The sequence below is a fragment of the Rhineura floridana genome, chromosome 7 (genome assembly GCF_030035675.1).
Source record: "Rhineura floridana isolate rRhiFlo1 chromosome 7, rRhiFlo1.hap2, whole genome shotgun sequence".
Classification (NCBI taxonomy): domain Eukaryota; kingdom Metazoa; phylum Chordata; class Lepidosauria; order Squamata; family Rhineuridae; genus Rhineura; species Rhineura floridana.
The window spans coordinates 20,939,562-20,962,571 of record NC_084486.1 but is presented as its reverse complement, the minus strand read 5'-3'; the positions used below and the strand labels follow the sequence as shown (position 1 = coordinate 20,962,571).

At 40.4% G+C, this 23,010-nt stretch overlaps 1 protein-coding gene across 5 annotated transcripts in view; it reads left to right on the top strand.

Annotated features, from left to right (window-relative positions):
- Positions 1-9,647: 9,647 nt before the first annotated feature.
- OGDHL (oxoglutarate dehydrogenase L) overlaps positions 9,648-23,010 on the top strand; it is a 103,672-nt gene continuing 90,309 nt past the window's right edge. For 2 of the 5 annotated variants that reach the window (XM_061634996.1, XM_061634991.1), the window contains exons 1-2: positions 9,648-9,778; positions 17,075-17,306. In XM_061634996.1, the coding sequence (XP_061490980.1) occupies positions 17,100-17,306 (207 nt within the window). In that variant the 5' untranslated portion in view covers positions 9,648-9,778; positions 17,075-17,099. The other 3 variants (XM_061634995.1, XM_061634993.1, XM_061634994.1) reach the window with 3 other exon arrangements.

The window sequence follows — 23,010 nt, the reverse complement described above, 5'->3', positions numbered from 1 at the left end:
GCGAGATGGGTTGTTGTGGTTTAAAACGGCCAGGGTCATGCCATAGGGAGACTTAAGACTCAAAATTCTACGCCAGTGCCATGACTCTGTCACTGCAGGACACTTCGGGATTTACAAAACCATTCAGAATATAGCTAAAGACTTTTGGTGGCCGAAGATGCGCCGGGACGTTGAGGACTATGTGAAATCCTGTTCAGTTTGTATGTGAGCTAACCATCGAACGGGAAAACCGGCAGGGCTGTTACAACCGTTAAAGGTCCCCAGTGAGCCTTGGAAGGACCTTTCCATGGACTTTATAACTGATCTACCAAAGTCACAAGGGATGACTCCCGTTCTAGTCGTGGTAGATCTACTTACCAAGATGGCACATTTTCTCCCTTGCCCGGGGCCCTTAGAAGCGAAAGAAACGGCCAAATTATTCATCAAGGTTTACCGGTTGCATGGATTGCCCAACAGTGTAGTCTCGGACCGAGGGACTCAGTTTACGGCTAACTTTTGGAGGGTGCTCTGGAAGCAGCTGCAGACGGAGTTAAAACTCTCGTCTGCCCATCACCCCCAGACAGACGGTCAGACGAAACGCTTGAATGCCATTTTGGAGAAATATTTACGCTGTTACGTTTCTTACCAACAAACTGACTGGACTTCGTATTTACATTTTGCAGAGTTTGCCTACAACAATGCCTTACACTCCAGCACTCAACAAACCCCGTTCTTTGCAAATTATGGATTTCATCCTAAAGCCTTTCCTAGCAGTTCGGAGGGAGTGTTGGTGCCCGCCGCTGAAGAATTTCTACAGGAGTTACAAGCCATCCAACAGACCCTGAAACAACAACTGGACGAAGCCAAGACAGAGTACAAGCGAGTTGCCGATTTACACCAGAGAGAAGGCCCCCCCCTTCAAGCAGGAGACCAGGTATGGTTGTCCACTCGATTCCTCCCAATGCCAGGCAAATGCAGAAAACTGCAAGATAAGAGGGTGGGGCCTTTTGAAATAGAGACTCAAATTAATCCGGTGGCGTACCGGCTGAAGTTACCCGATTCATTCAAAGTACACCCTGTGTTTCATCGATCTCTGCTCACCAAAGCAGCCCCCCCCAGTGAGTTGCGGCCAGTGGAACCTCCAGGGGCTCCGATCAGGGTAAATGAGCAGACGGAGTACGAAGTTGAGGACATCTTGGACTCCCGAATAAGACGCAAGAAATTGCAGTATTTGATCCATTGGAAAGGGTACGGGTCTGCAGATAGGAGTTGGGAAAATGAAGTTGATGTGCACGCTCCAGAGTTAGTGAAACGGTTTCATGAGTTATTTCCCCACCGTCCCAAGCCAGTTAGAGGGGGGGGCTCAGCCTGGAAGAGGGGATGATGTCGGGACACGGAATTGGGGTCCCGTGGATTTAGAGTCAGAAGACGAGGGGGAGGGGAGCCCCCTGTCAGACTTGAGCGAAGGAGAAGGAGAGGAATGTCCAGAGATAGGGTTGCCCAGCAACGGAGATCCTGGGAGCGCCAGAGTCTCGGAGCCAACCTTGAAAGTTCACACGCCTCCCCCTCCGCCCAGACCTCCCCTTACGCCCATACCGGAGTCGGAATCTTCAGAAGGGGAGGGGCCGGCACTTCCCCCCTCACTGCGTACTCGACGACAAGTGAAGAGACAAGAAAGGGGGAGGGGGAGACAGGTGGCCCCTGAGGGTGGATTGAGGCGGAGTGAAAGGCTTCGCACCCGTCTGGGTCCTACTTAAGAGTTGGGCGGGAAAGTGCACTTCGCTCTGTCAACTATCTTTCCATGTCGCAGGATCTGTAAGTCAGTGGCGCTTTATGAGAAGGCGCAGCGTTTGTGTGGATGTCACTCTAATAAAAACTGAATTGCTTTCACCCACTGGTCTGGTTCCTCAGTCTCATCCTGGACCTGACAGCACCTGGACCATCCAATGAAGTCAATAGAAAATGAAAGCTAGGCTTAAAGCCATTTCATAAGTGAATGCATGAATAAGCAGGTCAACAACTGTAAAAGAATTTGAGAACCTGTAATAAAGCATTACATTATGCATTATTTTTGAAGCACATTTTAAAATGTATTCTACTTTGCATTTATTGTTTTGTAACCTGCCATGAGATCACATATGATGAGAGGTGGGAGATAGATCTTTTAAATAAATATTAATTACTGTATAAGAATGCTTAATAGCTGGTATTCAATAGCTGTTCAGCGGTAGAACAACATAGAGCATAAGGGAAAGAAAAGAGAGGTCTAGAAGCTGGCAAACCCCCCAAAGATTAAAATGATCCCAGGTAAACAGACCAACTCAAGCCCTTCATACTTATCAAGAAATATTTTAAGCTACTGGAAAATGGAAAAGAAAGCAAATGAAACGTCATATTCATGACACTATTCAAATAGCAGTTCTGCCTCATAGAAAACTAGCTGAAGAGCTAGCACATCTCAGACAGTTTGACATTTAATGAATGAGAATATCTCATGAGTTTCACCATGATGCTCAACAAGCAATAGTCCTAAATCTTGTTGGGTTCTCCAATGGCTGGTACACCAAATACCGATTTAGTAAATTAGCAGAGTTTAGCTTAGTGTAGCTTGTTCAATGCTCTGTGCTGCACGGGTGTGATTCTACCTGACAGAAAGCAAGCTTTACCTTGCTTTAAATCACCCAGACTTAGACTTGGTTTCAAAGTAAAAAAACCTACTATTAATATTAATAACAATCTATTAATAAATATATACTGGATAGGAAAGGTGCTACTTTGATCTAGCTATCTAAGTTGGAGGCTGAAATGACCATGTCTGGACATTGCCCCTCATGCTAGAGGAGAGGAGACAAAGAGGACATGGCTCCTCCTTCAGTGGTCAGCAGAGAAGAAAGAAACAGGAAGGTGAGTAACAGGTGAAGACAGACAGAAAAGATGAGCACAGGTCAGTAGCAGCCTAGCCAGCTATAAGGACTATCTATCTCTCTCCCCATGCAAAAAGGAACAAATAGAAGTGTGACAAGAGCAACTCCCAACAAAACTCACATTAAACCAAGGCTAATGTGAGTTCATCCAATCTGCTTTGGGAATTTATTGCATGTATCACACATCCTTTCATTAACCATCTCATATTGAGTGGTGATGCTCAAACTATACGAATATGACTAGAGTGATCTGTCACCCTGTTAAAGACAACCAATTAAGTAGTACTCCAGGCATTTCTGCTTCTGAAACAGCCTCCAGTTGTATGACAAATAAAGCAGAGGCACATGGCAGGTCCCTCTCTCCACATTTCATTCTTAAAGCTCTTCCTTTACAGAATATAAAAGCTGCTACAGATATTGACATGCACATCCAGATGGTTATGAAGACTGTATGGAGTGGCCAACAGCAAGGTCTCCTGAGTAATCCGCAACATCTGAAGCACAAGTAGTTCTCTGGTCATTTGCCAACATTAAGAATGAGCATATTGTCACAGGGAATGACCTTCTCCTTAGGGGGCATTCCCTAAGGACATCATACCGCATGCTGTACAGAATTGTACTGTTGATCTGGCTGATGAAGGTCACTAGAGAGTGGTAAAACTAAAGGCCTGCTAAGAGAGAAGAGTTGGTTCACTGGGATTGATAGCCTCACTGAACAGCATGTAGAAACATACACATTTATGCCAGACACTAGTACTACAGAACTATATTCCTCCAGTGCATATTTCTAACTTGCCAGTATCCCATGGATGGAAATCATTATTGATTTTTAAAATCTCCTTACTGGATTACATCTATTTGTTCTCACAATAAAGACCTCTATCGTTATCCACAAATAGAAATTCAGCAAATGCTATTAATACTTAAGGTTCATTGTTGCATCTGAGGGCACAGAGGCAACTTATGATTTGATGGTGGCCTTGAAGGGATCCCTTTGCACCATAGCAGTGCTGGAAATAACTGGACCCCATGATTTTTACAGTTCAGTCAATGGAGACAGATGTGACCTGTGGCTTATAGTAGTGTAATAGTATGTGACAGCAGTGTAATTTGATAACACCTCTGTACCCTGGCCTTTGACACCTGAGACATATGCTTTTAGGACCCACCCTATTTTGTGATTTTAGCTTGTCTTTGATACTGTATTTTAAATTCGTTGTAACCCGAGCTGGAACCTTTGGGTGAAGAGGGGGTAAGGATGATGATGATGATGATAGTAGTAGTAGTAGTAGTAGTAGTAGTAGTAATAGTTTGGGGAAAACCCCATGAACAGTTAAGTAATTTCAAGAGATCTACTTTACTGGTTCTAATTTGTGTGCATGTGCATGCATGCTCTCTCTCTAGCTCTAGCACCCCATTCTCTCTCTCATGATCCCTGCAGCAACCCACATTCTACCCCAGCCTAATGCCAGTCACTCCATTTTCCTTCCACCTCAGTCTGGCAGACCACTCCCTTTTCCCTCGTATCCTTCCCTCTTTCCTTAGTACTCTCTCAGTCCATCTGCTTTCTGTTCAGATGCTCAAAGACAATCTGAGCCTTGAAAAGCACATAGAGTTAAAAGAGGAAGTCATTAAGAATGCCACTTTTCCATCTTCCACCTTCAACTCTATGTACTTTACAAGGGAGCAAGAAAGGTAACCATTCTCACTACATAATGAAAAGGCGGCGAGAGGGTTTGCAGGTGTTAGGGGAAGTCATCAAAGGCACCATTGCAACTGAGGGCACCACATTGGTCCCCCCAGTGTAAAATTATAGTAATCAGAGGTGCTTCCTCTTAATATTTCTTTGTCACTGTAGATAGTTTGACCCTGGTAAAGCAATTTAGCAACACACTTGCTGAACTGAATGAATTACAGTGTTTTCATTCTTTTTGTTCCTTTCTAGGTCAGATGAAATTTTGCTTTTATTCCCACTGCATTACAACCTCAACAAAAATTGTGATTCATGTTGATATTTATGTCACAGAAGGGGATAGTCTTAATTGCCTCTACAGATGACAGACCTTGGTTGGATGTTGCTCTGCTGCTCCAAGAAGCACAGCAAAAAATAACAACATACATGATCAAAGCAAATTTGTAGCTTGGAAAAAAATATAAGTGGAAAGAGGCCTGCTAGGAAGCTAAAAAAACCCCAGTTATGTTGCAATGGTGTGTTTTGTGTCATTTTGCTATATATTCCAGCAGAGAATGGAGGGATCATTTCCCCCCCATAAATTCTGATCTTCAACTATTAGCAGTCACGTTGACAAGGTACTATCTAAGGTACTTTTATTTTATTCTGTTTTGCATACTGATCTCAGATGGAAAGATACAAAAATATTATTAAAGGGTATCTAGATTTCCTTCATGAAACTATTAAAAGTTGCATGATTATTAAATCTTTTTTCTGTTCTAAAAATAGCAACCTTTTGCTGTAATGCTCCTCATTTTCTTTCATGCTGTAGAGATGAGAAAGTTGTATACAGTTTATCTGATTGTTGTCTAAAGGTCTTTCTAGTCTATTAATACTGAGAAATGTACCAGTAAGAAGCAAGGCATTTGTTATGGAATTGCTTTGCTTAATAGTGTTTAGGGATCTAAATTGAGAATGAAAACAAACACTTGACTGTTTCACATATAAGGCAGCTTCCTTTGTGCTTGAGTGATTATGGCAGGGGGAGGAGGGCAGGGACTTCTGTATAACAGGAATTTTGGACAAGGAGCAGTATGGTGATGAGAGGGGGACAAGTCATTGAAGAAGTTATATTGAAATGAGGTATTTTTATACATCTTAGCTGCAAATATATTTATTTATTTATTTAATTTATTATTTGATTTATATCCAGCCCTTCCTCCCAACGGCAAACAGAAATGCTAAAAACACTTTAAAACATCATAAAAACAGACCTTCAAATACATTAAAATAAAACGTTAAAAACATTTTTAAAAAGCTTTAAAAACATCTTTAAAGGGTTAAAAACGTATCAAAAACACATATTAACAAGCAATTCTAACACAGACTCAGATAATAATTTATATTATTATACTGTAAATCAGCTTTAATAAATTATATCTTTGTATGAATTTAACCCTAGTCCCTGAGTTGGTTCATCCCAGACCTATACCCAGCTACCATGTGTGTGAAGAGTAAAAGGTGAATAAAGGTTTTGAAATAAATGGTGCCAGTGGAACCAGAAAGGGATAAATTGAGCAGGTATTCTTCATCTAAAATCTATATATGGTGTTGCATGGTGGGAGCTTAGTGGGATACAAAAATACGGCGGTCACAATCTGAGGCACAGTGGAGGCTTGGCGATGGTATGTAAAAGTCCTAAGTCACCAGGCCTCCACAGTCACAAAACAGTGAACAAGTGTTTGAGTCCACCAGAACTATTCATCAAGCTAAATGTTAAGCAAAGCTGGAGCGGCAATGAGAAAAATGCTAACTTGGGATTGAAACCATATCAATAATAATACCTGGTTTCATCATCAGCGGTCCTATATAACTTGATCTTTGTCTTGTGGTGCTGCCCTAGTTGTGGAATTCCTCCCGCTCCCTTAAAGACACAGATGGCTACACTGTTGAGTGTCTAGTGAAGACCCACTTGTTTTCCCTAGCTTTTGGAGACCATGTTTCAATTAACTTCAGCCTTTCATCTCTCTTTATATTTTATAATGATTGTTATTGTTTTATTGTTGGTTTTAATCAGAGGCGGCTGGGGCTCCACTATCAGCAGGGCAGTGAATCTGCTCTGGGTTTCAGTGTGAACTTTCAAGGACCTATCCAAGGTTCTCAGCACCTTGGACAGCCCCTTGAAAGTTCAGACTAAAACCCGGAGCGGATTAACCTCACTGCTGACATTGGAGCCACCAGCCTCCACTGGTTTTAGTTGTATTTTATTAATTTTGTACATTATTGTTGTGACTGCCATAAGGAAAGCACTTTTGGGTCTCACCTATGACGAAAGGCGGTATACAAGAGCTTCAAATAAATAAATAATGTCTGCATTGGTCAAAAATTCATTTTTGCCTTGGAAGGGGCGTGGCTATGGGGGTTGTCATGATGGACTCCTGCATTTTAGAGTTTAGTACAATGCCATCGGACCAATGGTTATCTCTCAGCATAATTTACCTCAGAGAGTTTTTATGAGGTTAAAAGGAAATAGCCATGACACCCCGAGTCCCTTGGGGGAAGAAGGGCGGGAAACAAAAGTGATGAATAAATACACTAATTTCTCTGCAGAAAATTAATCTTGTGTGAAGCAGCCTTGAATTAAGAGGGAAAACTTCGGGGGGGGGAAGGGAGCGGACACGAGAAAAGCCCCGCAAGCATGGAAGCAGTCAGTGTGACCTTCTGTGCTGTAGCTGCTTCAAACTTTGCAGCCCCCAAAGTAAACAGAATGTATGCGCATATATATATATGTGCTCTTGGTGGGCCCCAGTACTTGCAACACTTTTTTCCTATATAGACCACTCTATGCAAATACCTGAAGATTGGGACATGGCAATAATTGTCCCAATCTATAAAAAAGGTGTCACATCCGACCCAGCCAATTTTAGACCTATAAGTCTATTAAGTGTAATTAGTAAACTGTACGCTGCCCATTTATATAATAAATTAATAGATTGGACTGAAAATGAACATATTCTGGCTCAAGAGCAAGCAGGTTTTAGGACGTGTCGTTCAACTACAGATCACGTCCTGGTTTTACAACATCTAATAGAGAAATACACCAAAAGAACAAAGGGCTCTCTTTATGCCGCATTTATCGATCTTAAGACGGCTTTTGATTCGATATCTAGAGCCAAATTATGGGAAAAACTAGAAGGTACTAATATTGATTTGCGTTTACTATCATTGATGAGAGGCCTTTATGAAAACACTTACCTTCGAGTTAGGTGCAATAATAAAGGTCATTTAACGAATCCTATACGTACCCATAAGGGTGTAAAGCAAGGATGCATACTGGCTCCACTTTTGTTTAACATTTATATAAATACAATAGTTAATTCTTAAAACGATTACTATCTAATGTAGCACATTTTTGTGATAAGGAACATTTTACAATCAATCATGACAAAACAAAAGTCATGATCATTACGAAAAATAATAGACCATCCATACACCTTTGGCGGCTAAATGGTCGATTAATAGAACAAGTATCTGCATTTAAATATTTAGGTATAACTTTACAATCATCCAGATCTTGGAAATTACATATAAAAATGATTATCCTAAATGCGATGAGAACATCGAAGGCTCTGCTATCCTTTTTTTATAACAAAGGGGGTCAAATTATATCTGCTGCCATTAAAATATTTGTGGCGAAAGTAATTCCACAGCTGACATATGGTATGCAAGCTAATACTTGTCAAAACTTTGCTTCCCTTGAGTCAGTTCAAAATTCTTTCTTAAGATCGATTTTGTCAGTTTCCCGGTGTATTCCAAATTTCATTATAAGACTAGAAGTAGGACTACCTTCAGTAGAATCCCGTATCTGGAGTTATAGAATTATTTTTTGGCTGAAACTTCTGTTCAACCCGGTAGGTCTGGCACCACACACATTAAGTGATAATTTCCAATCTTTGGACTCAGATGATGTTAAATAAAATATCATCATTAGGTTTTTCAACTCAAATAATTCTAGATTTGGGTTATGAAAAGGCCAAAACAATTATCATCCAACGGATCAAAGATATAGATTATCAACATCACTTGATGCTGATAAGACATCACAGATATAATATAAAACCCCTAATACCGATGTCTTATCTATCAAACCTGACGATACCTAAATGGCGTAGTGCCTTCACTTTAGCTAGATTCAACATACTACCATCTGCAGTCTTAGAGGGCAAGTATAAAAAAATCCCTTTAGCCGAAAGAAAATGCCCATGTGGCACTGATGAAATAGAAACAGTTGCACATGTTCTGCTACATTGTCCGTTTTATAGTACTCTTAGAATCAAAATAATCACCCCTATTTTGGATTCGTTTTCCGGAAAAAGTGACAGCTATTATGTGGAACTTTTATTATCTGATCGCTTTCCTAAAATCACGGAAAAAATTGCTAAATTCTGTGCCTCAGCTATTCAGTGTAGGAAAAATTTGATATCCTGATGGTGATAATGTTTTAACTTGTATTTAACAGTTTACCTATGTGCTACTTCTGTATTTATGTTTGCTGATAATTTTAGCTGGCTGTCTAAGATTTCATTATAACCCTAATGGTTTCGCTTTAATTAGGGAAATTAGACTCTTTAGAGATTTGCCATGACTTATTTTATTTTATTCTTTTAATATCCGATTTGTTAATATTGCAAAGGCCTTAGAGCTTATGCACAAGGAGATTCATACTTACTCTGTACACATATTTGATGGCCATCTATCTCTGCTTGGTTAAAGCTCTTTTTTCCAAGTAAATCTGAGTAGGGAAAAAATTGATACCCTGTATATGTTAATATTTTAACTTGTATTAAATTGCTGTAAAATAATTGTTTTTAACCATTTCTATGTTGGAATGTCTAATTGATATGTTTGGTCTGTGACCGCAATAAACGTTATCTATCTATCTATATGTGCTGGGTGGGCGTGTGTTCATGTAAATCAACGGCTGCCCTTGAGAGACTGAGCGAGAGCCCCTTTCTTCCTTCCAGCACCGCCGCGAGCGCGGACAGCGACTTGCCGGCGTGTGGCCCCTCCCCCACCCAATTACCTCAGAGCGCCCAAGCCAGCGACGGAGGCGGCGGCGTCTGTTCCGCTTCTGCTGCCTCTTTTTCTCCTCGACCGAGCGCTTTTGGAGCGCCCGGCTTCCGCGCCTCACGTGACATAACAGGTATCTCCCTACTCCTTTTGTTGCCCCCTCCCACCCATCCCGGCTCGAGGGGAGGAGAATGAACAAGGTCTGTCTTTTCCTGTGACGGCGGGGGTGGAGAAGGATAGGAAGCGCGAGTTTCTATGGTAACAGAGCCCCCCCCCTGCTCAGACAGCAGCGAGGGTCGCCAAGGGGATTAATAACAGCACAATACGGGAAGATGGGGGAGGGACACCAGGGCTTCGGGGGAAATAAAGGCTCGGAGAGGGGGAAGGATGCCTGTGAGGGGCAACGAACGGGACTGGCAAGGTTGGATGAAGGGCGAGGCCGGCGGTTTTGGTTTTTGCTGTTGTTTACCCAGCAAAAAAAGGGGTGTTTTGAGCAAACGCTTTAGAGGTCGGCGCGGTAGTTTATTAACATTTGTCTTGGAGGCGACTCTGTAGTAATAAAGCCATGCAATTTAACGGCAAAGGCCTAGTTTCCTTGGGAAACGGTTAGGTTGCAGTGATGCTCTTCCGTTTGGCTTATGGGAGGAGACGTAGTTGAAGCGTAAGATGGTTTAAATAAACAAACCATTATTTCATTGCATTGGGAGTTGGAGTTTCTAAGGGTGCAGCTAATGTTGTTGGACTGTCTCTGTGCAGGCCGCAGTGCTCAGAGCTGCTGCCTCTGATCGGATGCACTTATCGTAAGGAGGGCCATGTTTATGATGATGGACTTCACTAGATGTAGTCCAGCCAGGCATGTAACCTAAATTGATGGGGTCATCTCTGCTTTAAAAAATACATAAATTTTCTGCTAATGTAACCTGGCTGGTGCTTGTATATCTGGCTGAAGGATTCAAGGCCTTGCATTTCTTCTCTGCATCATCGGATTTCTCTATAGACCCACCAATACATACTAAAAGGAAAAGGAATAAATAGAGGAAAGGCATGTAATTAACTGTTTCAGATGGTGAAGCAACAGTAAAACTATTAGGTGATTGTTCAAGAATTTCCATAAATCCAAAAGAAAACATACATGTGTTTTGTTTGTGCATATCACAAATACAGCCCCATACCCTATGTATTTTGAAGAAACATAAACTATAATTATAGTATTGTATTTTATTCCTTGCTGTGAACCGCCCAGAGAGCCATTGGCTAAGGGCGGTATAGAAATGGAAATAAATAAATAAATAAATAAATAATTGTCAATGTATGTTTGCCAAATCTGTACAATCTGAAATTGTACATAGAACGTTGCAGCTGGTGGAAAATGTGGGGGCATGACTGCTCACTGGGGCAGGATATCGCCAACAGATTACCCAACTGCTGAAAGAACTGCACTGGCTGCCCATTAGGTACTGGACCAAATTCAAGGTGCTGGTTTTACTGCACAAAGCCCTATACACCTTGGGACCAGGATGCCTGAAAGACTGTCTTACTCCTTATATACCCAGTAGGTCACTTCATTCTACATGTGAGGGCCTCCTGCAGATACCATCATATCAGGAGGTCTGTTCTGCACAACATAGGAAGCGGACCTTTAGTGTTGTGACACCTATCCTTTGGAATTCCCTCTCAAATATTAGACAGCTGTCATCTCAGTTATCTTTTCAGCGCCTGCTGAAGACCTTCCTCTTTCAACAAGTCTGTGTCTGTTTTGGAACTGAAGATGTTTTCAAAGATTTTTTTAAAATACATTTTTAAGATGTTTTATTTTTAAAATGTTTTGTTTTTGAGATGTTTTAAATGTATTTAGTGTTTTGTCCTTTGCCACCCTGGGCTCCTTCTGGGAGGAAGAGTGGGACAGAAGTTTAATAAATAATAATAAAGTTACTTGGTATATGATAAGTCTGTGACTTCATATAAATTGATCTCAGAAATGGTTTAATCCAGGGCTCATCCAGACGACTGCAAAATGTGTGACACGTCCGCCAAGTGTGTTCATTATTTTTCGGTCGTCCAAATGACGTCTCGCGCTGTTACACATTTTCGCGGGTTAAATCCACTCCTTGCAATACTGGCAAAAATGCGATTTGCTGTTTAAAATCGGGAATTATCCGCTGTGCCTTCAGGAGTTAGGATGCAATACTGCAGACTTTACAGCTGATGGGCGGTTCTTGGGCGGTTCCCCTTGCCCTCATTCCAGCCAATCACGTATCTGCACTTTTGCGTGAGAATAAGCCCGGGAAAATTGAACCAATCATCACAATGGTGGGGTGTTGGGGGGGGTCTGCAACTACTGCGCAGATGCATTTTATTTTTTGCCAGCCTGCAAACTAGGCAGCTGCTCTGGATGAGATCTGCAATGCACAGCAAGCGAGAAAGGGGTGGTGGTCGGTTTCAGCCTGCCTGGAAAGCTTTGTCAATTTCATTCTACTTGCTGGGGTTTTTGCTTCAAATCAGAAAAGCATACATTTGTTTAAGTGTAATATCGCAAATACAAACAAGAAAAGGGCTGCTGGTCGGTTTCAAGCGTGCTCCCGATTTCATTCTCCATGGGAAGGAAAGGGAGAAGGAGGGTGTGTGTAACATGTTTCTTGCTTTTTTGGAGAAATAAGTGCAATTGCCAGCGTGTGTATCTCCTTAAATATCAATAAAGGCAGAAAAGCATACATTCATTTAAGCATAATATCGCAAATACAAACAAGGCAGGCGTGAAACCGACCAGCAGCCTTTCCTTCCGAGGCGAGAACTCCTTTACAGCCATATTGTGCTTCGTTGCAGAGGGGGAGAGGAGCATATGTAATTTTTTTTGCTGACCAATTGGTTGATAGGGGGAGGTTTTAGAGGCGGAGCTTGGAAAAAGCGAAAAGAATGTAGGGGTCTTACCGCTGCGTGTGTGGGTGCAAAACATTTTTTTTTAATTGGGAAAGAGCGAACTAAAAGGCAAAGTGAGGACTATCAGATGACAAACCGAATATGGAAACCGTGGATTATCCCGCTCTGTTTGGATAAGCCCCCAGTATGGTTTTCAGTTCTGTTTAACTTATTCATTACACTTATATCCCACCTATCCCTTTGTTCTGACACCAAATACCATATGGATGTTCAAACCCTCTGGAACAGATGCAGGAGGAGATGTTCTGACAAATGAGCAAAAGTGCTTGTGCAGTGTTGGATATCACCCATAGAATTTGCCCCTTTTACAATGATCACACCAAAATTGACAGTTTCATTGAACTAATTAGATAACCTCAATATCTGTTTCCTGGAGAATCACAGCCAGTCCAGATCCTGGACAAGTTGCTGTTGCTTACTCCAAAATGTGGCACTTCATGTTAAATTATATTGAACTTCATTTGTCATTCTGTTGCCTATTCACCCAATTCAGGAAGGTCACCATCTCCTTAGGTTTTCAGCTTTGTGAATGATTTGGGTATCCTCTGCAAAATTTATTCATTGACTTCAGATTATTTATGGATAATAAATAGCATCAGTCCTAATACAGATTCCTGGAGAACTCCATTGCTTAATTATGAATTTCCCCCGCATCCTCTGTCTCCTGTTCTTTAACCAGTTATTGTAAGGATCTGTTCTTATGACTGTGAAACTTACTCAGCTTTTGCTAAGGAACTTTTAACCAAACCTTTATTCGATGTTGTGCACTTAAGACCACTGGTTTCAAATCTTCATAGCACTGGATTGCAAGTGCACCCATCCAGTTATTCTATCTATTTATTTAGGTGTCTAGTCTGATCCTTCTCTAGGATGTGGGAGAGGTTACAAAATACACACATGCACACATATAAGAAAAAACAAAGCCAAAAAATATACCCATTAAAAGCTTAACTCCGGTTAGACACAACCAGCCTGAATGAATAAGATATATCTGTCCTAGATACCCCAAGAAGCCAAGCATATTGTGGTGTGTGTTCGACCTTTGGTGAAATGAAAAATTGTTATTGACATTAACCTCAATCCCTATATTTTTTATCTCATTTGTATTAAGAATAAATACTACCAGCAGATCTGTCTGCCTTAGGGTGGACACAAATGTACCATTTTCTTGCAGTGGTAAGAAATTGCTATCATATTGTGACTTTGGGTAGAAAACCTGTGTTAAAAATCTGTATGTATGAATTCATCATCCATTTAATACATATTTGCTGTGTGATTATTGGGGTGGCTGCATGTTTGATGGACTGTTCTATAAATTTTCATCATACCAGAAGTTACCATACAGTTCAAGAGTAGTAATAGTCCAATTTTAGTGAAGCTGAATTCAGTAATTAGAACTATTCAACTTTTCTAGTGGCATTAACTGCCAGCAGAAGTATGTGGACTGGTACAATTAGGAAGCTGTTTCTGTGAGTTTGTTGACCTATGATATGTATAGTTCCGTTGTTCCACCTGAGTTCAACATAAATCAGATCATTCCAAAGATTATACCTGGTATCAGAATGACTTTGTTGCAGTTTTCTCCTTAGGGGGGAATTGACTGAGAACAAGAGGTTAGAGGCAAGTTAGAGATTGACAAGATCATTTGTGTTATCACATGGTATCTTGAACAGGGATTAACTGGGTTATTGTCATATTTAGGGTTTTTTTGTATAAATACACAAGAAGGTACCCTGCCACTTTAAAGCTCTTCACCTGTTTACTGCCCCACTTTAGTTTATACTCCAGCAGTTTATGTTTGATGAACACCAGCCACTTTTATTTTCCAATCCAATTTTTTTCTCTCACACACACTTTTTTTTTTGGTTCGTATAACCCCCAGGTTTAATCAACATTTTTCTGTCAGTTGTTTTCAACCCTGTGATCAAATGGAACTTGCTGCTTCATTTCTGGGTTGATTTGGAAGATGTGAAGTGGAATGATACAGCTGTCTCAACTTCTGCCCATTGCTCTTTGTGCTAATCTAGAGTAGACCGGACCAGGGATGAGGATGCTGGAGATTCACTTTGATTTATTGCTGGCTAAGAGTCCTGGCTTGTTTGGGAGCAAGAAACCAGAATTCTGGGTTCATCAGATGCCATGCTTTCTGGTTTGTTATACCCATGTGTGTGAAGGGAGAACAGAAGCATTAGCAAATAGGTTGTATGCACCCACATGCTGTTTATTCACATTATAGTTTAAGTAAGCCAGGATAAACTAGGACTTCTGTTTTTTTTGTTATGGGTATATGCAGTTAAATTGTGTGTTTTAGATTGTTAAGTGGTGTTGAGAGCCTGACAGTGTAATCATATACATTTTTGTTCAGAGTTCTGTGGGCTTACACCCAGAAAAGTGGGTATAAGATTGTAGCCTAAGTTTGTGCTGTGGAATAAGCACTGGGGGAAAAAGTAGGTTAGATTTATTGAGCAAAATTTAGTGATTAAATAGATTTCTCTCATTTTACCCTCAGATATACTTAGCAATTTCTGTTGTGTATCTTTGTTAATTGAAGACTTGTGCATTCATAGATACTGATTAATAGTGTTGAATGTAAATTGTTATGGTACTAAACTATGTTGGGGCAAACAAATCTGTCTGGTCATGTGGGTTATCCATCTAGTAAATGGATTATTGCTTAAGTGGGTCACTGACACTACTTTGCGGTTCCAAAAGGCTCTCTCAACAAAAACGTTGGCTGATAACCGCAGAAATATGTTTTTGTTCTCTTGGGTTTTTCTTTTTTTGAAAATTTTAATTTGAAGTTACTATCAATTTGCAGTTACATTTTTAAAAAATCACGTGTGCCTCTAGAATTCATCTTTCCTTTTTGTTCTTTTTCTGTTTCAGATTTTGTATTTAAATTACCACAGAAACAAGTAGGAAATCTGATTTAAAAAGAAATACTGTGGTTTTGGTTCTAACTAATGTGAGTGGAAGGAAATTTTCTGTCTCCTCCTCCAGCCCTTGTCCCTTCTGAAAATCCTATCTGGAGAGTTGGGGAACCATCTTATACAGTGATACGGAAGGTGGGGAGCTGCTGGGCAAAGGGGGAATTGCTCCAAATCAGGTGGAAGCACCTTGCATGATCTCTGTTCTGCTCATATAAGGTGCCTCTACTTGATCTGGAGCAATTCCCCCCCCCCCAGCTCCCGGTAGTAGTAGTAGTAGTAGTAGTAGTAGTAGTAGTAGTAGTAGTAGTAGTAGTAGTAGTAGTAATAGTAGTAGTAATAATAATAATAATAATGTAACTTTTCCCTATGTGTGTTATCAAAAATGGCAAAGTATACATTTAAAGCAGGGGTTGAAAAATGAACTGCTAGAGAAGATAGTGTAACAATGCATTTTGTTAATTGGATTATTTCTTCAGCCTCAGACAAGTTAATACCTTTTTGGCATGGTAGGGTGTTTGAGTAATCTCCAATAAATATTGCATATCTTTAGTTAAACTGTATGTGGCCAGATTAATGTCCCACTATATGACATTTGGAATAAAAATCTTGTACAGGGATATAAGATTACTGTGAAATTCTGGCCATTACTCAGGAGCGGCTTGCTCACTGGGGCAGAGCTGCTGCACTAACTTCTCAGCAGATGGGTCACTGCTGCTTATCAAGAAGAGGAGGGGCAAAGTGGCGGGGAGATTGATGCAGTGCAAACACAGTGGCAGGTGCTTTGGATTGGCTCCATTGGTGCATTTGCACTCTGCCGACCTTCCTGCCATCTCCCTTTTCCCCCTCTTGGTAAGCAACTGCGATCTACCTGCTGGGAAGCAAGAGAAGCAGCTCAACCCCACTCGGCAAGCTAGTTCTGCTTATTACTATTGTCTGGATGTTTTAAATACTGACTTCCTGTCTGCTTGGCATAAATATAATTCTACCATCTGTGCATCAGAATGAAATAATTTCTTTAGCATTCCTGACATCAGTTTCCCATGTATGTTTTTTCACTGGTTCTGTTTCTCATTTAGCTGAAAACTACATTAATAAAATAAGCAGTATGTGTAAAAGTGATCGTTGTAGGGTGTATATAGAGTTTACAATTATCAATTTTAAAAAATAACCTTCCGGTGAAAAAGTCTGCTGGTGAGGAACAATAAACTATCAGCCCAAACTGGAAAAATTATCTCAGTGAAAGCATCACTTACATGGATAGTGATATAAAATTGTGTTATTGTCATATTTATTGTGGATAAATTAGGGATTAAGCAGGAGCAATGACCACACTGTCTTCTTGAAACACTAATATTGCTGAATTAGATTTCAAGTGTAGCTTCCTGCCCTGCAGGAAGCTGTGCACCAGTAATTCTTGTTTTAATCAATGCCTATTACTTCTTTAAAACTGGTTTTCTGTCATCCAGGACAAGAGCCTAGTTCTAAGTATAAGCTCTGTTAAAAAGGAAAGCTTTTAATTGTTGGCTGCTTTTCTAATTCATTTTTTGTGCTTTTTTCTATAGAATCTGATCTACGAAACAAACAAAAATGAGTCATTTGCGGCTAATTGCCACTGCCCTGAAATATCGTGGTGTTTGTTTTTTGGTGAAGAAAAATGTAAACAAAAAGGCATTTCTGCCAAGTCGGAGTTATGTTTCACCTGGAGCCACAGAACCATTCTTGAGTGGAAGTAATTCAAGTTATGTTGAGGAAATGTATTATGCCTGGCTTGAAAATCCAAAAAGTGTGCATAAGGTAATGCTAAATATTTATTTATTTATGTGCCATGTCACCCATTTCAGTACAGCATTGATGCAGTCCTAGTCACCTTGATGGATTACCTCTAGTGCCGGATTTAGACTTGGTGAGGCTCTAAGCTATATAAAGCTTGGAGGCCCTTTGTTAAAAAATTACACTATATATATATATATATATATTCAGTACACATAAAATTTTAAAAGCCCCCAAAAAATATTCTGAAATTTTTTGAGGCCCCTGTGGATTGTGAGGCCCTAAGATGTAGCTTGTTTAGTTTATGCCTAAATCCGGCACTGATTACCTCTGTTAGAAATGAGGTGGAAGTGCAACCTTGTTGATTCGCCTTATCTTCTCAGTGGCTTTTTGTACCACTGACCATTGTATCTTGCTTGACTGAATCTGTGGGTTGGGGTTAGGGGATGCAGAGATACGACGGATTTCCTACCTTCAAGGTTGGGTCCAGAAAATAGCATTGGAGAAGGTTCTGCTCAGCACCACATTTATATGAAGATCATTCAAGGGTTTGGAATGAGGTGTCATCACGCCACTCTGTTTCTCTTTCTCCTCTGAGTCATGTGAGGATGTGCAGATCTGAATTGCTCTCTGGACTTTAATGGACTAGTCAAGGGCTAATAAACTGAAGCTGAATCCTGATGAGACAGTGGGAAGTTGATTCTCAGATGTGTGAAAGTGGTGTTGACCCAGTTTTGAATGGGGTTGCATGCCCTGAAACAGCAGTTTTGCAATTTTGGAGGTACTCATTGATCTCTCATTGTCATTGGAGGCCTAGATGGCCTCAGTGCTCTGGGGTGCCTTCTTACCAGCTTTGGATGGCTTGCTAGCTGTGGACAAGAATAGCCTAGCCATGGCAATTCATGTTCTAGTTAACCTCCCAGATGGATTCTTGCAATGAATTCTATGTGGGGATGACCTTAAAGAAACTGCCAGAATTTTGACTGGAACATATCAGACCTATTCTGAAGGAATCATGTTGCTCCTCATTTGTTTCAGTCCAGTTTAAGATGTCAGTGCTTACCTTTAAAGCCCTTTAAACAACTAAACTAGATGCCCAAGGAACACCATCTCCTGTGTTTTAAGATCTTCTGTAGAGGCCCTTTTCTGAGTATGCTCTTTAGCAGAGATACATAAGGTAGTAACAGAGGAAGGGGATTTTCCTGTGGTGGTGCCCCAAATAAACGTTTCTGCCACTGCCATTACAATCTTTTCAGTACTACGTTAAGACCTTCCTATTTCCCCTAGCATTTTATATGACATTTTAGTTGGAACTGCTTTACCCCAGTCTTAATTTTATGTTTATACTTTGCCTCTTATCTTGCTTGTTTTTTAAATATTATATTTATATAGTATGTGAATAGTTTTATTCATACTACTGTATATCTCCTTTGAATGGTTTGAGAAAGGGCAGCTAAGAAATATTTTAAATAAATATAGCAGTATGGATATTTATGTTACTCCTGGACAAAGAAATAGTGGGCTTGCAGGCCTGTCAATGCCGTAGTCCCTCCTGTGCCACTGTTGCAAAAAATAGTGGGTTGGGGTTCTTTAAATTAATGCCAACAGACATAATTTGTGATGTCTGTGTTTCTGGGTGTGTGTGCCTGTGCATGCATGCATGTGTGTTTGCATTTTAATGCTATGGCTTGTTTTTGTACATCATCTTGGGTGACTTAAATCAGTGGCTTGGGCTAATAAAGCTAACAGAGGAGTGTTAGTGGAGATAAATGTATAAAAAACATGGTATGGTGTAGAACCAAACTGAAAACTGCTACATCAGAAGCAAGGCTTGTAATCACTTGCAGCTTTCAGGATGAGTAACTTTCTGTCACCTTGCCCAGGTTGCTAGATTTATGGAAAACTATCCACCCATAGGTGACCATGTTGTCCTACTACCTGGAGGGAGACTATATACTGCAGCCAAGTAACAGTAGGGCCCGGTAATGGATGGAAGAACCTGGCAGTGCTAAGGCTGGTTTAAAAACTATAGGTCAAAGGATGATGATGATGATGATGATTACCCGCCCTTTACCCAGAGATCCTAGGGCGGGTTACAACAATTTTAAAACACATAATTAAAACAGTTAAAAACAACTTAAACAACATAACAGAAAATAGGGCAGGTCCTTAAAAAACATAAATACAATTAAATATGTTAGTAAATGATTTATCAAAAAGAATTTTTGATTGTAGTTTGTTACTGACATTTGTGTGCTGACATGTAACTGCATTTTTGACTATAACCCAGTCCTATTGCTCCAGCCAGTGCAAGCAGACTTAGAAGTAAGTCCTGTTGAGTTCAAAGAAATGCCTATTTAAGCATGGTGCCTGGCACTTTTTAATTAGCTGTGCAAAGTTCACTATGCTCATTATCTTGTTTAAATGCTACACTACACCTAATGCATGCAGTGTTAGCATAGCCCATGGAGCCCTAGTGTACTAATGTTGCACTTGTAGGTGTAGCACCCCAGTTTGAACATTATATCAAATGTACGACACCCTGCACAATAGCATTTTAAAATATGTCCAGCACCATATGTATAAATAAAATAAGGTCTGGTTTAGAGAATTTATATCCTGCTTTTTAGGTGGCCCTCCAGAGTGGCTAATGTAAGCTTTAATTAAAACAGTAAAATACAATCAGTTGTGTAAAACAGCTTACAATAATACCAGCAGGAGAAATTTAACCAGAGAAAATAATGCATCAAAAATGAAAATCTGAAAAGCTTGGGTACATAAAGGTATTTGAAAAAACATTAGAATTGCTGCCCAGAAAGCCCAGAGATGCGAGTGCCCCAATCGAAAAGGCCCTATTACATGTTCACAGTGCATTTCACCTCAAGGCAAGGTGACCTGCAAAATGGCATTGGAGGCAGATCTCAAAAGTCAGGTATGTCACATGGGAACTCCCTTACTTTGCATAGAATTGCAGGCTTTGTTAAGAGAATATGGCTAATTCTGGAACCAATGTGATAATCAGTGTATGTGGAAATGAATGTATTATCCTTTTTATGTTACATTTTCACACCTGTTTAAGGGGTCTGCAGTTCTGAGTATTCTACCAGGAAGTACATCCCTGTGGGAGTAACATTTGGGTAAACATTTCTGGGATTGTACTATAACCTAGAAAGCATTGCCTAGAACTACCTTTTTCCCCAATTGATCTTTTGGCTCAGTGTCTCTTATAATGCTCTTTGCACTTTCCTTTCTTCTCCCCAGTAATCCTTTGTTCCACTAGTGCAAAGTAGCATCTGAAATAACTGTAGGAATCAAATGATACAAGCCCTGTGAAAGGTGTCATTATTTCTGCCCATAGAATGGTGTCAGGGCTATAGATCATAAGAAAGAGACTTGACAAGGCCCAGTTACAGTATTGCTATCACAATATTAATTGAAAAAAACAGCTTGGTTCTCTATTGAGTACACAACAATTGCCACGTTTTCCAGTATGCAGCTAGTCTACCATGATTGTCTAATGGCTTCCTTGATGATGTTTGCTTGGAGATAAGGGCTTAGCTTTTTATTTTTGTTTTTAAATAAAACTATTATACCTAACGCTCAACAGTGATAATGGTCAAAACCCAAACTCCTAGCATTACAGTGTTTTACTGATCACCACTGTGCGGAAAGAAAGAAAAAAACCTTAAAAACATGTAAACAGCTTTTCAAGGGAGCCATTCTTAGCACTAGGATTTGCAATAAACTAAATGGCTGTATCTTGGATTTAGGCTGCAGCCCTAACCCACAGTCTGCACCATTGGAGAGCATTAGGATTCAGCAGATGTTCCTGTCTGCTGGTCTCCACAGTTGGGGGGAGAGGCTCCACTGATACAGAGGCCTTGGTTGCAGCCATGGAAAGTGCAGTAAAGAAAATCAGCAGTGTTCCCACCAGTAGTAGCCAGTGGGGGGTGGGTGGGCTTGAATAGGGTGTTAGGGGGCAGGACTGGGGTAGAGCTGGGACATATAAGGATCTGGTGGATCCTAAGCCTGGCCAGCTCTTGGGAAGGGGATCCATTGTGGTCCTCGCTGCTATACCAACTTAGTAAAACAAAAAATCCCCCCATGTTCTGCTCTCCCTGGCTAGAATTCACATGGCAGTGGATGTGGCAGAGAATCACTGCCCTGCAGTAGGATTAGGCTGCCTGTGATAAGCATTAATATGTACCATAACAGCATTTTGTCACTCAACTTTAAGAGACAGTTTCTCATGTTAAAAGAATGGATTCTGTGACCTTCATATGCTGTTTTTTAATTGCTCACTTTACAGCACATTGTCCAAATACTGAGGGCATTTATAAAATACAGTACAATACAGCTGAGTAGATTTTGCAAAAGTTGTGGACCGTAAGAATAATTTTCTTCGGAACTTTTTGCCCGCACCGGTTTGGTCAGAATTTTATTATTATTGAGTTGCTTAAATCAATAGTGTGTCCCAGATCTGGGGGGAAAAAAAAACCTTTTAACCTCTTCCTGCTATATAAAACCCACCTTTTAACTATTTTCCTCATATAATTGGAACTTACAACAAAATGCTGCAGTGTATCCCTCAGGGCTGTGGAGTCGGAGTCGGGAGCAATTTTGGGTGGAGTCGGAGTCGGTAGAAATGTTCCGATTCCGACTCTGACTCCCAACTCCTTCATAAATGGCAAATGTATATTAACTAGTAATAATAAATTTACTGTAGTAAAATGGTAGCACAAGGCATTTCATCACCACCACATGAATCCAGAGCTTGGAAAAGTTACTTTTTTGATCTACAACTCCCACGAGCCAAATCCCTGGGGCTGATGGGAGTTGTAGTTTAAAAAAGTAACTTTTCCAAGCTCTGGATTCACATGGTGGTGATGAAATGCCTTGTGCTACCATTTTACTACAGTAAATTTGTTATTACTAGTTACATAAGAACATAAGAAGAGCATGCTGGATCAGGCCAGTGGCCCATCTAGTCCAGCATCCTGTTCTCACAGTGGCCAAGCAGGACCCGAGTTAATATACATTTGCCATTTATGAAGGAGTCGGAGTCGGACAGTAGAAAAATAGAGGAGTCGGAGTCAAAGGTCTGGCGTACTCCCTAAGAGGTGTGCTCCTACATGGTTCCAGACAGCTAGGAAGAGGAACCTTGTAGTGCGGTTCAAGGTGGGTTTCTAAATCAAGAAAGGGATAAAGGAACTTTTCCCCTCTCTCTCCTCAAGACCTGCCCTGGTTCTGCTATATAGTAGTAGAGGACTGCCAACCCCAAACCATGAGTATTTTATAGCTATTTTCAGTTGGAAGCTCACACAGCTCAAGGGGTTAGGTGTTATTTTTCGTTTCCTCTTGTTCCACAACATCCTTGTAATAGTGCAGGGAAGGATTTTTTGTAACCTCATGGCATCCATCCCTCCACAACCCTACGACCTTCTTGGATACTTATTATAGATCATGTGATCCACTTTGGGTGCATGACTGTTACCTAGAGATGTAAAATTTCCAGAAAAACCCATTTCCCCCTGGAGTTTTTCAGAAAAAAGATTGATTTTTTTGGGAAAATTGAAAAAATGTAATATTAGCACTTTTTATAGATTGAAAGTCACTTCGTTACTTCAGGAACATCAAATATAATTATGTTCAATTTTGTTTGACATAAAACTATCACATTTGGTACATTAAAAGTACATTTTATTCAAACAATTATTATAAATTGAAT